The sequence below is a fragment of the Zalophus californianus genome, chromosome 13, assembly GCF_009762305.2.
Source record: "Zalophus californianus isolate mZalCal1 chromosome 13, mZalCal1.pri.v2, whole genome shotgun sequence".
Taxonomy (NCBI): domain Eukaryota; kingdom Metazoa; phylum Chordata; class Mammalia; order Carnivora; family Otariidae; genus Zalophus; species Zalophus californianus.
The window spans coordinates 80,507,194-80,529,747 of NC_045607.1; the positions used below are offsets into that span (position 1 = coordinate 80,507,194).

Below are 22,554 nucleotides of genomic sequence, written 5' to 3' on the forward strand. Positions count from 1 at the left end.
CAAGGGCTTGTAGGCTGGCAGTGTATTTTGGGAAATGGTGTCAAAGAACAGGAATGGAGGTTGGGAAGAATGAAACAGAAGGAAGGAAAGCTTTTGCCCAAGAGCATGCTAAAATCTGTCACTACTGGGGCAAGTGAGTCTTATCCTTCTGGGGACCCCACCTGGAAGACTAGAAGCTGTAGAGAATAAGCCTCAGAACTGTCCATGCCAGTGACAGAAGAGAGACATACTGATCCACCAACAACCACTCCCATTAGTCAAAGATGTCCCCATGAGGTATTAACACTCCACTTGATGACAGCAGAGAAACTTTGAAGATAAAGTGAATATGCATACAGCTGTTGAGATGCTGTCAGGTTAACAGCTGCATGCAGAACAGCTGGAGTAAAAGATGGGCCAAGAGAGTGCGAGGTTCCTGCATGATCTGAAAGTCTCTGTATAGTCCGGCTCCTGTCTAGCTCCCCATATTCTTCTGGTATGGCTCATCCCTCTTCTTCACTCCAGCCTCACTGGCTTTCATTCAGACCCTCAATCTCCATACTTCCTCAGGCCACAGGGCCTTTGCATGGGTCTTCACTGCACTCAGTCATTGTTACTTCACCTCTTGACTCAGTTTATACCAATGAATACACACCACTACAGCGTCACTGGTTTAGGAAAGTTTCACTCACCTCACTGACAAGGGCAAGCTTCCCCATAAAAAATTCTCAGATTCCATGTATTTCATTCTTGTAGTGCTTGGCTATCATTGTAAATTTGCAAATTTTGCATAATGACTTAATTAATGGCTTCGTTCCCCCACCCCAAGAAATTGTAGTTTTCACAAGAGCAGGGACCTAGCCCACCTTTGTGCCCATTGGACCTCTAGTATCCAACACGATGCCTGCCACTCAGCTTGCACTCAATAAATATGGAATGAATGGTTGAATGATAGTAAATTCCTGCAGTTATTTCTAGCCATAACTTTTCTCTTCCTGTTCTTATTCTCTTTTTCATTGCCCAGGCAACTTGAGTTCAGATTCTAATAATTAGTATCAGCCAGAGGGAGGCAATGAGGAATATTTTTTGGCTTCCACTACCTTGTCAGAAGGTAAGGTTTTAAAGTCCCCCTCAACTTCCTCAACATTCTCATCCCAATGGTTGAAATCCTACTTTTTCCTAAGCAGCGGTCTGTCATATAAAATACCAGAAAAGGATTGAATGAAGCATTATATGGAAACATAAGAAGATTTATTCACAAACCATAGGAAGAATACAAGGCTTCATAAGAGAGAATCCCCCAACAGTGGCCCAGCCCACCTCAGGGGCACCAATCCCAGTTCCTAGCGTGCTAGTCAGGATGGGAGCACAGTCTCCACACAGGCCCCCTGTGGAGCACCGCGCCCCACACCTCACAACTTTCCACTCGTGACAGTTAGTTATTAAATGCCTGGGCAGCTTTGATCAGTGAACATAAAAGTCATTAGCAGGTAACAGGAACACGACAGTCAAGGGGCATCACAAAGGACCACAGACTCTACATGTCCCATGGCAGGAGTTTAGAGAGTATGCGTTGATGCTGATTATGTTTCTAGGGACAATTCAGCACTTCAGACAGGGATGCATGGGTTAAATCTGGGCTTCTGCCGTTGACTTCCTTTAAGAGCTTGAGCAAATTATTATAGCTTTTCAGGTCACAGCCTCCTCATCTATAAAATAGAGATAGTTGTATGACTTATCTCAAAGGGTAATTTAAAAATTCAAGGAAACAGCGCTGGGCATATTATAGGCATTCAATAAATGTTAGCCACTGTTGTTCTGTTCAGTTGTTGGCTGCTTTCCCTTTCCCCAAAATGCAGACCTCAGTAGATAGCTTTAAATAGCAATCTCCCAAGGGTGGCTTTGCTGCCTAAGCAGCTACATCTTGAGATTCCCTGGAGGGGTAAAGGGGCCACCAAATTATCCTATATTCAGATCAAAGAGAGGTTTGAGTCTTATATCATCCTTGAGGAAACAAAGCAGAGGGAGGACAAGAGGAAACTTCAGGAATGTTCCTATGGAACAATGAATGAGTGTTTGGAGTGTGTCCCCAAGATGACATGCAAATCAGATGCCTTTACTGTTTCTCCCGGAGTCACTTTTTTTAAAAAGACTTTATTTATTTTACTTTAGAGAGAGAGAGAGAGAGCACGTGTGCATGAGTGGGGGGAGGGGCCAAGGGTGAGAGAGAGAGAATCTCAAGCAGACTCGGTCCTCAGTGCAGAGCCTGACTCAGGGCTGGATCTCACCACCAAGAGATCATGACCTGAGCTGAAATCAAGAGTCAGACCCTTAACTGACTGAACCACCCAGGCGCCCCTGGAGTCACTTCTTTTTTAAGTGGTTAAACAAAATGTTTCTAGGTGCATGGATATAGATATTGATCTCTTAAAGACAAAACTTTCCAGTGCTCAGGGTTTTTGTGTCCCTTGTGTTCTCCTTGTCTGCAAGGACTCTACCTCCCTCATCTACATTCTGTTCAGAACCACAACCTCTGGGTCAGCTCCTGCAGACTTTCCCACAAGCGCTGAATGCCCCCTTAGGGAAAGGAAAGTGAAAGAGAAGGGGGAAGTAAGGAGAGATGATGAAGCAAGGAGAAGCACCAAAGATGGGATTTTTTTTTTTTTTTTAAGGACAAGACAAGCAGCAAGGTCTCAAGAAGAATTAAATAAGTGACTTTTCCTTTAAGCCAGTATGTGTAGGACCAACACAGAAGCTTCTGCATAATTGGAGACATAAGTATCCTGCTCAATTGCACTGGCATTCCTACCTAATTAATCACTTTCTCTTCCCCAGAAGTGAGCAGCCTCAATCTTATCCTTGACAGTCCATTCCGTCAAGACTGTTAAAGGGTAGGTGTCATAGCCCACCTGCCAGTCTGCATTCTAGGACATACAGAAGAGAACATCCCAAACTTTCTGAGTTTGTGAAAAAAAATCCTTTTTTCCCCAATTTTTCATTTCTTTCCACTTTAGCTGAAGACTCAAGGAGCAGCCTAGATGTGATAAGACCTGTGTGAAGCACCGTGACCAGACTTCACTTCAAGGAAGGACCCTTGAAACCCAGAAACCAATGTACTCCTGTGCATTCACCTCCTGTACCTGCTGTCACAAATTACCACAAACTTCAGGGCTTAAAACAACACAAATTTATTTTCTTACAGTTCTGGAGGTCAGAAGTCTAAAATCAAGGTGTAGGCATCAGGGAGGAATCTGGGTCCCCACCTTGTTCAGCTTCTAGAGACTGCCAGCGCTCCTAGGCTCACAGCCCCTCTTTGTCCATCTATAAAGCACATCTCTCCAACTGGTTCCACTGTCACGTCTGTTTTTTCTGACTTTGACTCTTTTGTCCCTACTTGTGATTTCATTAGGTCCATCCACATAATCCAGGATAATTTTCCTTCACTTAATCCTATCAGCAAAGTCCATGTTACCATGTAAGGTAACATAGTCAGAGGGATTCCAGAGATTAGGCATGGACATCTTTGAAGGGCCATTACCCCATCTACCATACCTCTCTCCTAAGTAAAGGCAGCCTTCACTTATTTTCATTTCATTTATTATTTCACATATAATATGTTCTATAAACATATATGGAATGTGCATATCTGAAAATTGAGTATTTAATGATATGTAACTGGAAAGGGAGATGCTTATCTGGCCCCTGAAAGCATAAAAATAAAATAAAACAAAATCCTTAATCATACCATACTTTTTGGACATGTGTCTAGCATCACATACGTTGTTCTTATTTTTTTCCCCACAATTAAATATCAGTTGATTGGCTTTAGTTTGATGAGCATCTAATTGAGCATGAGGGCATCTAATGATATCCACATTTGTTTACGTTGCATCAGTTTTATAAGCCTAACACTAACTTTCAATTTTTCCTTTTAGATTATAAAAAATAAGTACACAGCAAAAAATCATTCAAATAATTCCATAAGACCACATTACTGCTGAGACTGAATGTCGTCCAATAGGCAGGCAGATGCATGATGACATATTTAAAAGTATCTGGTCCTCATCGATGAACCCAAGACCAAAATTGGTTTATGAAATGCACAGTAGCAATGTCAATTCTAATCAGATCAAATTAAAGGCTTTTCAAAATAAAAATTGGATCTGTATAGAAATAAGAGATGTAAAATAGTTTATTGTTGTTTTTCCTTATTTGGTTTCCTTTATTGGACAGAAAGCCATGTGAAACATTCTCTCTTTTCTCTGGTAAAATACTAGTAGTCTTGGACTGGGGCCGTTTACATAATCATCATGAAAACAACTAACCTAAAATAGTATTTCCTTTAACACTTAAGGGACAATTATTTGACAAAAATGGACACTGCCGAAATTAGTATTAGTGTGCACTCCCCAAAGAATCTATTTTTTTAATGGAAAACTGGTAGTAATATGTAGAGTTCCATTTAAATATTCACTGGAGCCTGTATCTAAATCTAAGTGCCTTATTATAACACAAATAAAAGATGAACCTCTCCTCACACCATTTGAAAATATCCTTTCTTTATACACAACTGTAAAAAAAAGGTGTAAAAGTAGTATTTACCTCAATAGATGGAGTGAGGACTGCATGAGAGACTACATATGAAATTCATAGCCAGCACCATAGTAAGCCTTCAGTAAATCTTTGGTATTTTTTATGAAGCAATAAAAAAAATAGGCCACACTTATGAAAGACATAATTGATTCTGCTCTTTTTTAATCCATTTATTGTCACACACTTCTGTTGGTGACATTACCTGCCCCACCATTGTTTCCCAGCAGGGTCCTCGAGGTACATCTGCAGGGTGCACAAAAAAAGGTGGCCCAGTGCTATTTCCCGTGAGTGATGCATTGTAGGCCTTGATCATGTTGGCTTCCCAGAGGGTAATATTGGCCTTCACCAGCTTCTCCTCTTCAATCTAGGATGCAAAATGATGGAAGCAAAGATGGAGACAGCACAGAGTTCAGAGGCATTTCCAGCAATCTGGAGACTGGGAATGTAACAACACATTGATGCCAAGAACAGTCCAGATACAAGACTTACCTTGTTGTTAATCTCATCCATCAAGGCAAGAATAAATACATACAAGTTGCCTAAAAGTAGAGCAAAAATGCGTCCCAGTAGCCATTTCAGAGCAATGAGGGGATGGTAGTCTTCCAATTCAGCAAATAAGTCAAACAGTGTTGGACAGAACATCCCCAGGAGGGACATGACCATGTTCATCTACAGGGAGACACAAGGAATTAACTAAGTTAATGGTATTTAAAAAATAATTGCTTTCTTCCAGGATTTTGCAAGATTTCAGCTAGATTTCCTTCATCTTTTATAAGACTGAAGAAGATTATCTTATGCACTTTTAAAATTTGATCTTAATAAGACAACAAAGAAAATATTCAACTCCCCATCTCGAGGTGTGCTTGGATATGAGCTTATGTACGTGCCAGTAATAATAGTCTGTTTCCTAGTATAATGAGGGAAGTAACTTACATCACTCTCTATCCAAAGAACACATATTGTTCTACATGGGAACTGATTGATTCTGATAAGGTGATACACTTTGCAACAAGATTTCCAAAGGAAAGGGAAAATGATCTGCTTGAGGAATGAGGTCCAAACTGGAAATACTAATTTGACAATTACCAGCATATGGGCTAGTCCAATCAGTTGGAATAAATGAGCTCCTTGAGATGGGCTCAGGACTAAATACTGAATTCTGGGGGATACACCCTATTGGGGCAAAAAAAAAAAAAAAAAGGAATGGGTTTATCAAAGAAAACAGGATATTCAGAGAAACAAAAGGAGAACACAAGTCAGGATGTTATCAAAGCCAAGGTAGGAAAGTTCCAGGAAAGAACTGGTTTATAATGCCAGTGGGGGGGCGGGGGGAGGGAGGGAAAGAGAATATGGAGAGTAGCAAATGTATGGTCCATATTTCCTGTCTGGCACCTTTATAATTATAATATTAGGCTAAATTAAATCGGGGAAAAGAATTCAGTGCATGTACTACTTTTGTGATGGGGAAAAAGCCTCCTTAAATGAAAAAAGATTTTGGGTAGCCCTGGCAAGGGCCTTTCCTAAATACCTGGTTCAAACTGTCACCACTAAACATTTCCTATTGCCATTTCTTGATTCCATGTTTTGAATGATTATAACTACCAGACTGTATTGAGAAAATAATTGTCAGTATGGTTTTTCCCATTTTTATTAAGAACATTATATGAGCATGACCAAGAGGAGATAAAAATCAGCATGGCATAATATAAAATCAGCACGATATAATTTCAGTCTAAGGTAAAAACTTGGCAGATCCTGTGCAATCTTTTATAAGGTAAATTTAAATTCTGTTTCATCAAATGTATGAAGTTATTCATGAATCCCCATTACTACCTTTGTTGGCCCTTAGGACTCAGGGTCCCCTAAAATGGTGTTAAACAGACCTTCCATAGAGTGACTCTTCTACCTAATGAAAATCAACTCCCCACCCTCTACTCTGGTTCATTTATACAAAAATATGATCAATATGAACCCTTGGACCAAAGTGGCATGGTAATTTTGACTATTATAGCAATTATCACAACTATAAGGAGAAACTTTGGCAAAAGACTTGATAAATGCTTTGAGGTTCTCCTCTGCTTTAAATAAATAAAATCCCTCTACCTAATGACTTTTTATAGGTTTCTCTGAAATGTCTGTGCTGTTATAGCCTCTTAAATGTATGGTCTCCCGTTTCCAGTATTACCACTTCTGAAATACCTGGAATGTTTTCATTTGGAGCTTTTCATTGTAAATAGGTTATATTTTGTCCAAGATATTTCTAGAAAATTCTATGCTTATACAGACTTTCTGAATCTCTTTGGAATGTTTTCGTTTGGAGCTTTTTGTTGGAAATGGGTTATATTTTGTCCAAGATATTTCTAGAAAATTCTACGCTTATACGGACTTTCTGAACCTCTTTGGTCTGAATCTCTTTGGAAATCTCTTTCTGAGGCTCTGCACAAGTTTCATTGTGGGCAGTCTACACTTCCCACAGCCTCAATCTATACATACCTTGAAAATGGCCAAGTTTAAAATGATGCCACACTATATGCCAGGACATTTTACGGAAGGGAACAGGCCCTAGTGACAACACATAATGATTTCCTTATTCTAAATACCTGAATTTCCTTACTCTCAATATCTGACTTCCTTCCTCTGACCTGCTCAGTGGGCACATATCCGGAAGACACATCACAATCCGATTTAATTCCAGGCAAGCAAAGAGCGGGCCTTCCTCATTTGACTATCTCTTGGAGGGGGAGGAAATAAGGCAAGGGGAGGAGAAGGTGGAAAGTGTGCAGTGAGGCTGCTAGGGAGAGACAGAGAGAATCCCAGACTTGCCAACAGTGGAGGAGGTAATCTGAATGTTTCTGGTGAGATAAACATAGGAACCAAGGACTCTAACATTGCTGTTTCAAAGAATTCGGGCAACAATTGGATCTTTCAGTGACAGACACAGAATCTACAGAGCAAGAAACATAGAGTCATGGAAGGAGTGTGGGCCTTGAAATCAAGATCCTTCAGTTTTAACTCACTCTACTCCACGATTCTGTGACCTGAACACACCGCCCCCTCTCCTGACACTCATTAACCGCATCTGTTAAATATACTGGTTGGAATATATGTGTTCCAATATCTTCCAACTCCAGCTTTACCATAAATTCACAAAATGAAAAACAGACAGGCAGTAGAAAGATCTGGAAATAAGACTGGAATAGAGTGGAAAATGTGAGACAGGGCAGCATGGGCGAAGATAGGAAAAATGTGGCCTTGTTTAACATTGCATCATAGAAGCATAACCCACACAATTTCAAATGTCAGGTTCTAAGCACACAGAAAGCATGCAGAGACGAACTTCATTCTTTTCCCACCACCCAAGGGTGTCAGGATCTTGCTGTGCAAATTCCTGGGATCGCTTCACAGCCCAGAAGATGAGGTATCCACTTCCTCCAAGTGTTAGAAACACGAAGAAGTTAGCAAGAAACCTCAGGAATCGGATCAAGTGGACGTTTTCTTCTACTTGGGCTGCTCTTTCCTCTATGATTGCTTCCTGCACTCAAGCAAAACAGAAAAAAAAAAGTGTATCTGAGCTACAAAAACTAGCACACACTCGGAAAATATTCTTGCAAATAGCCAATGAGGAATGAAAATGCACACTCTATCTGGGATTCCGCAAACCAGGTGGCTATCAGCAGCAAGTGAGAACAAGTGAAGGAAGGGAGAATTCTTACAAACTCTGATGGATCTAATACTAGGACAATCTTCTTTCTAAATTCTCTTCTGATAAAGTCTTTTTTTTTTTTTTTGAAGCTACAAAACAATACCTAAGAGTCATTTTGAATATTGAGCTAGCTTATTCCTGTAAATAATTAGTCAGCATTGTTCTATTATTTAGACTATCCGATTCTGATTACTAATGGTCTCCTGTTTCAAACCAATGGCGGTATTTTTATTACCAAATTTAGAGAAGAAATTGTGCTGTCGTGGGTCATCAGATATTTTCCAATCACAATCAGAACCCTGCCCGGATCCTGGTAGGCAGAAATGATGAGTTAATCTTTCTTTTAATTGTCAGGATACTTCGCTAGCTAAACCGTATGGAATGGCTCTGATTTTAGTCTTAGAAATCCAAAGGCACAGCTCCTGAAGTTGATGTGTTTACCTTAAAGTTCATGGTGATAGAATTGAATTTGTTGTCTGCTGTTTCCGGATTGCCAATCAGGTAGTCCCAGCTTGTGAATACCTTCCAGCTGAAGTTGAATGTATTGTCATCACCACCCCCATCATCCCCAATATTTTTGGTCATCCTGTAAAAACACGGAGTTTAATCTAGCCCCCCGGAAACACAAAGAAAGGGAGAGGGTAGGGAGTAGCAAAATAGTACAATTACAGGTAGCCTGGAGAAGCAATATCCTGAAAGCATGTATTTTCAAACAAAGTTTGTTCTTATGACCAGAAAATAGAAGTTTATCTTTAAATTTTGGTTTTGTTTTAATTTTTTAAACTGTTCATTTTCCAGGTCTTTCAAGATTAAAAGACTATGAAGCATTGATGATTTTTAACAATGAAACTGGTCCTATAAAAATATATATTTTTAATTTGTTTTTCCAAACTCTTTTCTTAGCATCATATACTTGTTTCTTAACCTTTTGCAGGATAAGGCTCTCTTTAAAACTCTGACGAAAACAAATGGGTCCCTCCCCAGGAAAAAAAAAAAACATGTGTATACGCTTAAACTGTTCTAGGCAGCTTTAGCTTATTTCCAGATCCCGCTGCAGCTAGGAATGAACTAACCCAGGGCAGGTCAGGAAACTCCTGCATAGATTCAACTCCCACCCAAGAATCTCTTCCCAAAGAACAGACTGAATGCATGAAATTTCTCCATACTCTATAACTCTCAAACAAAAAGCAAAGTTTTTATACAACCTTCATGCCAATGGGTTACATATATTCTAATCTATATATTTTAATATATATAAATCACTGATTAGAATATATATGTGTGTGTATATATGTACACACACACACACACACACACACACACTTTTTTTTGCTTGGAGAGCTTAAAATGCATTTACTTAAAGTTTATTTCAGTGGTTTGAGATCTATATTCCACTCCACTTCCTTTCTTTTCCCCTTATCACTATAAATAGTAAAATTAAAATTTCATATGATACATATTATAAAATGATCCCATAAGGTTTTGGTTTTTTGAATATTATAGTGATACGGAACCAAAAAGGAAAGAAGCACCATGCCATAAAGCTGAGATTATAGGTTGGCAGGCACCTCTGACATGGCCTACTATTAGCTCCACTCCTTATAGAGGTTTATATATTTTAAATGGGTTAATGGGTTACGAAAAATCACCAAAAATAATTATCCCTTATTTCAGTCTATCATTTTATGCTTTGAAATCAGGTGTTTGCCTGTATCATCATATTTGCCCCTTCTCAACAACTGAGCAAAAGGTCAAGGTAGTTAATATTATTCTCTTTTTACAGATGGGGAAGGTAAGGGTTAGAATTATGAAGTGATTTGCTGGACACTTTCCAGGAGTTAACCACGGAGGTAGGTCAAGGGCTTAGGCTCTCCGACTTCTCTCTGGTGCCCAAGCTAGGACTGTATGAGATATGTTGAATCACATAAAATGCCTTTCTGTAGGTCAAAAGGGGTTGAAATCCAAGATTCCCACTGGTTTAACCGGGGGAGAAAATTACTTATATGATTCATATGCCACCATCCATTTCTGCACTGTCACTGAGCAAAAGGGTAGGGCTTCAAATCAAAATGGATGCTTGACAGATTGAAGTTTTGAATGGAGCTTCCCCGGCAAAACTGTGGGCTGTGGCTACCAGATAAGGGAGAATGAGCTGGGCAAGCAAGTCAGGAAAAGCCAGCATGCGGGAACCGACTAGAAAGAGAGGGGAGTGCTAAAAGAAGGAAGGGAAGATCCCGAAGACAAACTGTGGGATTGTAGCACACTTTTGTTCGGGGACAGCCCTAACACCTATTAAATGTTCCATGGACAGCTCTAGCCCTTGCCCATAGAGGGGAAAAAAAATGCAACTCCCTATGGAAATTCTTCCTTTTTCAAGGAGACTGTAGATTTGAACCACTGTGTCTATGACAAGCAACCTCCGCATACCGTTTGCTTTGCTGGGAGGTTGTAGAAACCAACAGGGTCACTGTAATGGAGCCTCTGCTAAAATGAAAGTCAGGAGGAGCGAGGGGATTGAAAGGGAGGTAGGAAGCAACTCTCTAGAACCTCACAGGATAAGCCCACTACACAAGGGGGAAAAATTACAGTAAGGGCCATACTATACTAAATAGCATGTATTACATTCTTTTTTTTTTTAAGATTTTATTTATTTATTCGACAGAGAGAAAGGACAAGCAGGGGGAGTGGGAGATGGAGAAGCAGGCTCCCTGCTGAGCAAGAAGCGTGATCGGGGAGGATGACCTGGACCCTCAGGCAGAGGTTCTTTCCTGTGATGAAGCAAAAAGCCAATTCACCTTGTTCATGATCCAATAAAAGTGTCAGGACACTGATGGAGGTCTCTCAAGACTTCTAAGCTAGCTCAGAGAATTGGCTCACGGATTATGGAGATTACTCATAGCCCCACAAGCAGGTTTCTGCCCTGTCTTTAAATGGGTTGCTACACATACATTTCAGGCAGGGGGGAAATGAACTGCAGCTTCATCAGTTCTCTGATGAAATTCTTCTCTATGCTCTAATAAATGTTCTTCCAGACAGACCATGATTCTGCAGTTGATCATGATGGTCCCATTGGGGGCCATTCGTTTTCGCTGTCTTATACGGCTGATTTTTTTTTTGGTTGAGTGACTACTCTGGTTCTGTTTTGTTTTTTTAATAAGCAGAGAATAACAGATTCTGCCTATTGAGCTGATTCTGCAACTTGCAAACTTCTCTGCACACAAAAAAAGGGGGGCCAGCAGCTGTTTCCCTGGCTTGTTTGCAATATGGATTCATACCTTGAAGTTTAAAAAGGTGTATCTTCAAAATCTGCTTAAACACAGGGAAGGGGTGCAGCCCAGTGAGATGATCCAAAGGCCTGAGCTTGTGTTCAACCCTTTTGTTTGGGGAATGTCAGAGTCTAACATTAGTGTTGGTATTAAAACTACATTTTATCTCTTACAGACTCAGTATCCTCTAGATATAAAATAGAATAAAAATTACATCCAATTCTTAAATTAACTATACTATTTGATTCCAGAAATCATGGCTCGCTTCCCAAGAGACCGGTGAAACTTACGCTTTAAGGACAACCAGAAAGCTGTATCCGATGCACATGAGCCCCACCAGAAAATAGGAGAGCGGCAGCCTGAAATTCATCCATCCAATTGTTCGTTTATTGTCATAATAGCCATAAAAGAGGACGGAATATTGCGCCAAGCCCTAAAATCCAACAACAAAGCCACTTAGCAGATGCTATGAAGAGCAACTCAAAGAAAAAAGATTGACTTTTAAGAGAAACAACAAAATGGCATTAATTTTCAAACTTGGGAGTTGAGTCCTATTGTTTTTGTTTCGTAGAGCAAATGTTTCAGCTGCCACATTGATTGGCAGCCTCTTGGTTTACTCGAAATTCAGGGACTTCTAAATAGGCCAAATTTTTAACCAAATATAGGCTTGCTGAGCTGTGGAGCCATCACCGTGAAATGCCCATTGATTGAAACATCAAAACACACTTCATGGTGCCATTAGATTTACAATTTTAAGAGCTTGCTTAACATTTGGGGAGGATCTGAAACGTGCTTCCTCAAAGTGTCATGGCAAGTTTCCACCTCCAGTCACCTGAACCACCATTAGATTGATTCTCCTCGAACCACAGAGGCCGTGTCTCAGCTCACATTGAGCAAAGGTGAAGAGCAGGTGAGAGGTCATGGGAACCAAGTCTGCACAACCTTGTAGGCATCAAGACCATTAGAGCATTCTCCCAGAGCAAGCATGTTTATTTGTGCAATTACGTGTTCTTTCCTTAAAATGACCTGCCAGATAATTAGAATTACCATCTCCCAAAGCTTCCTGAGGAGCCCTCTTTATACGGGGAACATTGGCATATTCTGATGCTCTTTCCTCTGTCATGGTCTTCATCTTTCTCTCCTCGAATTCACTGTTTTTCACTCTCAGCTTTGAAGCATGTTTCCCTATTACTACATTTCCACTGCCCTGGCTTCCCTCTGACTTCCTCTCTCTGGCAATAACTTGAAATTACTGTGTTTTGTGAAGTGAGACAATAATAACTTGCCAATGCAAGGCTTCCTCTGGAGATCAAGTGAGTCACCCTTGAGTCTTAGAAAGCCCAATTGGCTACCTTTAACATCATTTATATACAGCCAGGGACTTTAAGGCCCACTACTAAAAAAGTGGGGAGGCAGGGTGGAAGAGAAAGAGGAGAAAATCCCCTGGATGTTAATTCCCAGAAGGAAGATTTAAGAGAACCAATTTAGAAAATTGCCTTAAACGGAGATCATGCCTAGCTCAAAACAGAGGCCAAAAAAGATCTGGAATAATTATTGCTTTAGAAATTTGCAGCAAGTTTATGTTTTAATACTGTGTAAGAATTAGCAGGAAAAATCTCAGAAGAAAGAAAGAAAATCTCAGAAGAGCTCATGGGCTTTGAGTAGGGTCAGGATGGAATGAGGGGGATGAAGGTAAAAACAGAAGTGTTTCCCCACACCACACCTGCCTTTGTCTGCATTTTTTTTTTTTTCAGCTCAAGAAAAAAGAAATCCATGGGGCACCTGGGTGGCTCAGTCATTAAGCGTTTGCCTTCTGCTCAGGTCATGATCCCGGGGTCCTGGGATCGAGCCTCGCATCAGGCTCCCTGCTCTGCGGGAAGCTTGCTTCTCCCTCTCTCACTCCCCCTCCTTGTGTTCTCTCTCTCGCTGTCTCTGTCAAATAAATAAATAAAATCTTAAAAAAAAAAAAAAGAAAGAAATCCTACCCAAAAGAAAAATCTGGGGCTAAAGAACTTGTAGAAACCTCAGACTGGGGAAGCACATGGGCTAATCTCATGCCCCAAATAAAAAACCACATAGGGAGGGATTGGTCAACTGCCCAAGACCCAGAAATCATCCCAGGAGAATAAACATTGGAAGGATTTCCCTCACCCAGTTCAATGACATCTTCTTGTTTCACATTCATCTAGTTAAGGACTCTGCTTCTTCTCAGCTATTTTAAATCCAGTCTCTTTCTACCGTGTCCTAAGGCTTCAGGCTGGTCTTCCTGTCCCAGAGCAACAATAACAGAGTCTGGTAAGTATAGGCACTTGCCTCCTATCTGGTTTAAAGATATCCTAAAGTGTTTATATTTTTCCCCATGAGTACAACACATATCATTTTCCAAACTCCTCTATTTTTCCCTGCAAACGACCCTCACCGCATTTCCTTGCCACTATCCCTGTGCTTGGTGATGATGCAATAACATCAATCAGGACATTTTGTTGAGCATTTAGCATTTGCCAAACACGTTCTCTCATCTCACAGAATCCTTACAAGAACCCTCTGAAGTTGCTTCTGTTAGGGGCAATGGGTTTTCCTCCACTCTTGGTGCTGCCTTGCATGAGGGCAAGACCCATAACTCTAACACTCCCAGCTTCCTTATGCTGTCCCTGGGGAGGAGAAACTTACCTGATAGCACAGCATGAAGGAAGAGATGGGGATGATGCAGGCCACCTCTCTTCTCCCTCCTGAGACAGCACACACTGTGCCCTACCCCAGGGAGCAACCTGTCCTGGGCTGGGGCGGCTGCGTAGAAAGTTCTGGCTGTGAAGCTCACTTGCCCATAGAAAGACGCCACATTCTTTCATTTCAGTTTTAACAATAATAAAAGTGGCATGTTGACCTCCATCTGTCTAATGTTTTGTCTTATTTCTGGTTAGCTCACAACCTGGTTAAACAAGGTAGGGGTGTTATCCACCATGATTCCCCTGCCCAGCAAGACTCAATAGCCTTATTCCCACTTTGCAGGTGAAGAAACTGAGTTTTAGAGAGGTTGAGTAACTTGTGCACACTCACATAGCCAGCAAGTGACAGTCTGAACTTGAACTGGGTCTGTCTGATTCAAATCCATATACTTCATAACTCTATAAGCTCTACTCCTTCTCCCATGCTTTGCCTTCCTCCCCTTGTACCATGCTAATGCCATACCTTCCCAGTGAAACAAAGAAATAAGAAACCCTACCAACTCAGCAGGGCCTTTTGACCTACCCCCCTGGACTGATCCATGGTGGTGCCAGGACCTCTCGAGAAGGACCTGAACACCCCTTCTGAAGATTTCAAAAGGCCTCATCTCCAAGTGCTTAAACATTACAACCTGACATCATTTTCTAGTTCATCATGGCAGCACCGGGATTAAAAGGCGCCTCCAACAAAACAACATGAAAGGAGAAAGTAGATAGATAACAAGCATCTGGTGCACTTGTTAGGTTCATCTGGTGTGTGCACCATTCAATGGCTGGCACTTCATAAATATTAGACAGCAACCCAGAGGGATAAGGTTCCTTTTGGGGGGAATCCTGATGATTTCACAAAGCTTTCTTCAGTTTGCCTACTACTACATGTGCGGTCAAGCGTGTAAATAAAAGAGGCACTACTGAAGAACACAATTTTAAAAAGCTTTATCCAATCCATCTTCGTAGCATATTGAAGGGTGACTTGAAACAGCCCTCCCCTCCCACCCCGCGGGCCCCCCACACTCCACACATCTTTCCCTTTCCCTTAAAACTCCAACAGCAAACATCTGGAAGTGACTAAAATAGCAATGACTCCTAGCCTAGCCAAAGTTCTATTCAGTTTCCATGTCAGTGCTCACGGCTTTCCCTGGGGGAGCACTCTCCCACCCCGAAATCTGTGACAGAGAAGTCACAGTCAGAGCCAAGTTTCAAATGAGCATGAAACATTCCCGTCCAACTCTGGGTTCCATGCTTGCACATCGTCTATTAAGAGTCTAATTTCTGTTTGAGTGCCGCAGCTGGTCTAGTTCACAGTCACCAACACATTTCCCCAAGAAAGAGAATGTTTTGATGATGTCGCTAGGAATCAACTCATGTATTTGTTTATTTAACTAACTTTTTATTGAGAATTGACTATTTGCCAAACATGATACACAGATGGAGAAAGATACCGGATGGCCGAGGACCCTAAAAGTGTTCTGCATGCCAAATGTCCTCTTCATGAGTATCTGTCACCTTAAATTATATTAGAACTCCACCCCTTTGGCGTTTCTCATGATGGCAAATAAACAGTCACTGCGAAACAAGACATTCCATCCCCAGGATGGTAAATGAGTTTCAGTGTCCTTAGCAACTCTTTTCAGTTTGTAGTAACCTCCACACCACTGTTTTGTAAAAAAAAAAAAAAAAAATCTTGAAGTCAAAACTGGTGGGAAAGGAAGATATGATTTCTGACCATGCCTGCTAAGGGCATGTGAAGGGAGAGTGGCACCACACCGTGGGATATGTTCCTACCCTTCTCTGTATTGTTAACAGTCATTTATACCTTAGCTTTAAAGAAAGTTGCAAGTCTGGATGAAAGATAGGACATGGCATCAGTTAATATCTGATAAAGCGGACAGAAGCAAGGCGTGAGAAGGCTAACAACACCCAACACAAACCTCAACTAACTTCACAAGGACGTCAACCAGCCTGGCACCTACGTGTACGCACTGAGATCCAGCTCATGGCCGCCTTCTTTCTCTCCGCCCAGACTCACCAAGCTTCCACCTCATGCTTTGATCACCATCCATTATTTCCTTTCTTTTTTGCTACAACCCAGATCTGGGAGTATGAAACTGACACCCTATGGCTCTTAGCTAGGGAGCATGTAGATTACAAAGAGGAAGACTCTTAGCTAGCCAGCATGTAGATTACAAAGAGGAAACTGGGCTGGGCCTTTAGAGAACTTCCAGTTTTGCATAGCTGGAATTAAGTACCTGTCTACAGGACTGTAGTCCTGAACTCCCACGCTCAAAAAGCCATGAAGTAGACAGTTGCTTTTAGTGCCCATCCATAGATGAGCTCCCTCATGTCTCTGCCTCCTTCCCAGAGAACTCACATTGCTGGTGCCCCACTCCCCTTTCTGGCTTGTGGATACCGTGCTCTCTCCGTCAGGGCTCCCTCTTCTTCTTTTCTTGTCCCTCCAAGAAATGGATATTTTCATGACGTAAGTACCCATGAATAAGCATTAAAGAAAAGAAATTTTTATTAAACATCTACCACGTGCCAGGCATTGTGCTAGTGCTTTACACACACAAAACCTCATTTACTTTTTAACACCAGCCTGCTAGATGGGTAGTAATACTACTATTTTACACACGACAATTAAGAGGCTCAGAGTGGTTGTCTTAATATCTCACAGGTGGTAAGCGGCAGGATTCCGACTCAGGTCTGTCTAAATCCCATGAGTTCTTTTCATTGTGTGACACTGCATTTTAAACTATGCTGGCTTCTTTTTTTTTTTTTTTAATTTTTTTATTGTTATGTTAATCACCATATATTACATCATTAGTTTTTGGCGCAGTGTTCCATGATTCATTGTTTGTGCATAACACCCAGTGCTCCATGCAGAACGTGCCCTCCTCAATGCCCATCACCAGGCTAACCCATCCCCCTACCCCCCTCCCCTCTAGAACCCTCAGTTTGTTGGCTTCTGTAAAGAGCATTTCCATTTGTCTTTTCTGTGCCACGGTCAACAACTGACACTAATGTTGGGAATTCTAGATACTATGCCCAGTGCCCAATACACATCTTATTTCCTTGGGTATCCCACAGAAACCTTGAACTCAAGACGTTCCCCCAAACCTACCTCTTCTTCCTCTCTCAGGGAGTGACATCACCAACCTATCTGTCACCTCAGTCAGAAACCTGGATATTTCATTATCTTCCCACTTTCACCTGTAAGTCACATGCAGTTACTAGCTGAATCCTGTAGTTTCTGCCTCACGGTCATATGTGACGCTGATCTCTTCTGTGTACGCCACTGCCATTCACAGGCCTCTCTTCCTCCGTCTTACACCAAGTCCAACCAAGTCCATCTCATATTCACAAAGAACCTTCTAAAGGGTAACTGACCACACTTCCATCCTACTTCAAAACTTTGTGCTCTCCACTGCCTATAGAATAAAGTCTGACTCCTTAGCAAAAGGAATGAAATTGTCCTCCTTGATTAGATCCCTTTTTGTATGACACACTCATCTTTAAGTATGCCACTCCTTCCCTAAACACCAGCTCTGCTGAAGCGCTCATGGGTATTGAGGGCATGACACCAATTCCTGCCTCCACGCCTTGGTGTGTGCAGGTTCTTCTGCTTGGAATGCTGTTCCCAGCTATCCCCCCCATTTCAGAGTCTAGTTTATTGCTACTCTTCCTTTAAAACCAGTTCAAACAACCTCTGTAAAGCCTTTACTGACCTCTAGACCCGAGCTACTTGTTACGGGGAAATGGTCATTTCCTTCAGATGCACAGAGCTCCACCTCATGAAACACTCCCCAGGCCCTCACTATCCCTCTACTCACTACCTCCCAGGGAAGGTAGAGTGACTTCTCAGATCCGTACTTTTGAATGAATTAGCTACACTTGCCTAGCCCAAATATAACTGCCTTCCTGTAGGACATAAGCTTTCCCAGGATAAGATGGACTAATTTGGAGTCCCATATCAGCAGGGCCATTTGGCTACGAGTCTCGGATTATTTCTCCCATTTGGCCCCCAGTGGTAATGAATGTGAAGTTTTGGTGCCCATCTGCCTCCCCTTTCAAACAAACTATTCAGAACTCATATGGAAAATAGTTATTGCTTTACTGGGTCCTCTCAGGTCTCCAGTAAATGGAACTCCAGTAAAGCGTCACTCAGACTCCTCCCTCCCTTATGCCTTCATGTGCCCAGGACATGTATCTGTTAGCTTGAGATTGTCACATCATAAGACAATTGTTTGTTCGCACATCCAATTAAACCAAAAGGTCTCTGTGGGCAGGGAAAATATATTAGTTATCTTTGTATTCCCAGCATCTCACATTCAATTTATGTTTGTGGAATGACTGAATGAACAGAAAAATTGCTTCTGGTGGTCATTAGCAATCCTCAGTGAGATTACGCTCTTTCAAATTATCATCTAAACCACCTTTTTCTGTTTTTCTTCTCTCTGCTCCCCATTTTAATAGAAGAGAGTAAATCATTCAAGACAGTAACATGATGATAACAATCTTATGTTGGGATTTAATGAATCAAAACACCAAGAAAGTGTCTGAGAGACATTAATACTGCCAAAACTCCTCAATTTTTTCTACTGTCTAAGTGCCTAAAACTCTTAGAAAATAAATTCTCAGTGCTATAAAATGAGCTTCTACATATAGTTTCTTCCCAAATGGGAAAAATGGTCTTTTGTTTCACAAGGTGGAGATTAAAAGCATTATCTTACGGGGCTTTGTTGTTCAATTGACTTCTGGTCTTCTAAATCTGCCTACTAGTCCTTTAAGTAATGAAAAATGAAGCATCATAAATTCATATATGAAGAGAGATGTATCTGGTTATATGGACACAGCCTGTACTTGGAATTACCTTACTTTATCTATCTTAAAAAGTTTTTGAACAAATGAAAATACAAAAAAAAAGTAGAGAAAATAAACTATTTGAAAAAAATGAAGTTCAGAAAATTTCAATCCTATATGAGCAGCATATATTTTATTTCAAACATTTAAGATCAATGAATGTAATTAATTTCAAATACAATGTATAAGTAAATAACATCTACTGGAGATACATGATGCTGGAACATGGGATAGAGTTTTTACGGAATTGTTTTCAAGTGTTTGTAACCTTAAATAATCTATTGTCACAGCAGAGGTATCAGACGGAAAATCTGGTGCCATTTGTTTGTATTATGGGATAATTTAATAGACTGTGAAGTTCTAATCTGACTCGATGGCTCAGCCTTTTATCTATGAGGTTGGCAGCTAATATTTACATATCAGCAAATTCCTACCAGGCAAATTGAGCTCTTCCAAAAAATCTTAGTCTCTCCACTTTCTGATATTTATTGACATGTGATACTCTCACGTATTGAGAGACTCTTCCTTGGTGTCCCCACATTCAATTTCCTCCTCTCTGTTCTGTTGACCTTTCTAATTTCCAAGTTTGATAATGCCACTACTCATCCACCACTTGCCTGAATTACTTTCAACTGCTCTGAGAAAAAATAAATTATCATGGCCTAGATTCTAGAGGGTCCCACACGTCGTGATACCTTTGTCAGGCCATCCACCCCGATGCCTCTTCATCTAGTTTCACTAACCTCCAGTCAGTCCCTTGAGTAGGGCAACCTTCCCCCACAACAGGTCCTTTGACTTGCTATCCCTGTTTTCTAGAATGCCTCTGCCCCCTCTCAAATTGGGAGCTGATACTGACTCCTCAGAGCCCGATTCAAATCTTACTTTCTCAGAAAAATTTCTGCTCTCCTCTACCTCCCTGTCTTAGGCTGCAAACCAGGTCAGGATCTCTGCTACATGTTCTTAATACTGTTTCCCTTTCTTCTGTAGTACTTGGCACAGTCATAGTTATGCTTATTTTTGTGATTATTTGATTACTCTACTAGACTTTGAATTTCTGAGGGCAGAGACCTAGTTGAGTTTTGCTCACCTTTGCTTAGCGCCCGCCACACTACCTGGCATCTGGCAAATGCTCAATAAGTGTTCACTAAATTAATGAAAAGAAGACTTGGTTAGGTGATCACATCCAAAGAAGGGATGCTGTCTTCATGTTACAAGTATGACATCAGGATCATAGGCATCCCAAATTTTGGCAAAAAGAAAGGTCCACTTTGGTTTGGCCAGGTGCCACTTAGGGAGATGGTGAAAACTAGAAGTGGTTGCTGAATTAAAGAAAGCACTGATAGAAATGAAGACCCCAAGGGATCAGTGTCCCAAGTCTACAGAATAAAAAGATACCAGGAAAGCTAAAAGCAGACCCAGGGATCTCTTCTATCACAAGCTATAGACATGTATAAAGAAGTCCAGGAGTAGCAGATTAAGAGGCCTATGAGTGAGAGCAGAATTTGAGACGCCGCTTCTCTTAATCAAACCTAATGAGCCCTTTTAAACCAAAGCTACCCGTACTGAACATTGAGAAAGTAAAGCAAATATGGGACCCAGGGATGAATAGCCTTTGGATGCTGCCAATCCCAGCACCACACGCCTGAGCAGCACCCACTCTGTTCAGTGAAGTCTTCTAAGGAGTCTCACCTCAGATAGAAGATCCCTCAGGAGAAGATCCCTACCCCTTTCAAACCTAGGATCTCTATTCCAGGGAAAAGCCATATGTCTGGGTGGACTTGACAATCCACAGGCTTAGCTTTGTCCCCAAGAGGCTTAGCACTCTGGCTCGGGGTCATACTTTTGCCCTCAACAAAAGATTGTTTATCATCTAGGCATTCAGTCTCTGCTGAGCCAGCCCCAGGTGAGGCTGAGACAATGGCAGAAACAAAGAGGTTATGTTGGTGTATTTGAAGCTTGTTGAAACTAAGATCAGCACAGCAGTAACAGTTCTGATCTAAAGTAGAGGAACCAAGCTCACATTTTCAGAGCCAACAGACCCCTACAGCAGCCGTACAGATGTGCCGCTCAGATAGTGTTCAGGAGACGGCCTCCAGATGCCACCACTTTGGATCAACCAGTATGGAACATAATGTGCTCGTCCTGAGACCACATCCTCCCAGGTGGCCCCTGATCCAGAATGATAAGAAATACTAGAGCCAGAGGGGGCGGAGCAAGATGGCGGAGGAGTAGAGACCTGGATTTCGTCTGGTCTCAGGAATTCAGCTGGATAGGGATCAAACCATTCTGAACACCTACGAATTCAACAGGAGATCGAAGAAAAGAATAGCAACAACTCTCTGAACAGAAAAGCGACCACTTTCTGGAAGGTAGGACGTGCGGAGAAGTGAACCTGAGGCGATATTCGGGAGGATAGATGGCGGGGGAGGGGGCCTCCGTCGGCCGCTTCTGGCAAGTGCTAGAGCCGCGGAGCACAAAATCGGAACTTTTAGAAGCCGGCTCCGCGGAGGGACATCGCTCCAGTGGCTAAGCGGGGGGTGGAACCCTCGCGGGACAGTGTGGTCTCAGGACCCTCGGGGTCACAGAAAGACCGGGGGTGCCTGAGTGCAGCAGAGCTCCCAGGGATCGGAGCGGGGAAGCCGGCTGCAGAGACGGAGTTGAAGAGCAAGCTCTCAGCTCGGGGTTGCCATAAACTGTGATCGGTGACAGTCGGGCCGCTGCTCCTCCAGCAGGGACCCAACAATCGGCAGAGCCGGGGAGACTCCCCTTCCTCCCCCGGGAGGAGCGGCGCGGGAGCACACTGCAGGGATCTGCTGGGTTTGGAGACTCCACACGGGGTCGGGTGCCAGAGATAGCAACGCTCAGTCACAGGCCGGGTGAGCACAGAGTGCGGCCGGAGACCGGGGAGACGGGAGTGACTGCTTTTCTCTGGGGGCGCACTGAGGAGCGGGGCCCCGAGTTCTCAGCTCCTCCGAGTAGAGATTGGGAGGCCACCATTTTCCCCCTGGTCCTCCAAAGCTGTACCAGAGCTTGCAGGGGACAAAAGCTCCTGAGAGCAAACCCGAGCAGCTTGCTTAGCCCAGACGGACAAGGGTAGGGCAATTTCGCCACCGGCAAAGACATTTGGGAACCACGGCAACAGGCCCCTCCCCCAGAAGATCAGCACGAACAGCCAGCAAGCCAAGACCAAGTTTACGGATCAAGGAGAATGGGAGAACTCTAGCGCTAGGGGAATACTGCAAATAGAATTCAGCTTTTTTACCGTGATTCTTTAGTCTTTCAAAGTTAATTTTTTTAACTGTTTTTTTTTTTAATTTTTCTTTTTCCCTTTTCCAACCAACACCTTATCAATCCCTTTTTAAAAAGAAACATTTTTATTTTTCATTTTTAGAGTCATATTCTCTCCCTTCATAGTAGTTACCCTTATTTT

At 42.0% G+C, this 22,554-nt stretch overlaps 1 protein-coding gene across 1 annotated transcript in view; it reads right to left on the bottom strand.

The window, feature by feature from the left end:
- The window catches only part of TMC1 (transmembrane channel like 1), a 150,132-nt gene that overhangs the window by 36,709 nt on the left and 90,869 nt on the right, over positions 1-22,554 (bottom strand). Inside the window, exons 9-13 of the mRNA XM_027616273.2 lie at positions 11,832-11,974; positions 8,717-8,861; positions 7,910-8,104; positions 5,062-5,241; positions 4,775-4,936 (exon numbers count right to left, since the gene is read on the bottom strand). Coding sequence (XP_027472074.2) covers positions 4,775-4,936; positions 5,062-5,241; positions 7,910-8,104; positions 8,717-8,861; positions 11,832-11,974 — 825 coding nt within the window. The remainder of the gene's footprint in view (positions 1-4,774; positions 4,937-5,061; positions 5,242-7,909; positions 8,105-8,716; positions 8,862-11,831; positions 11,975-22,554) is intronic.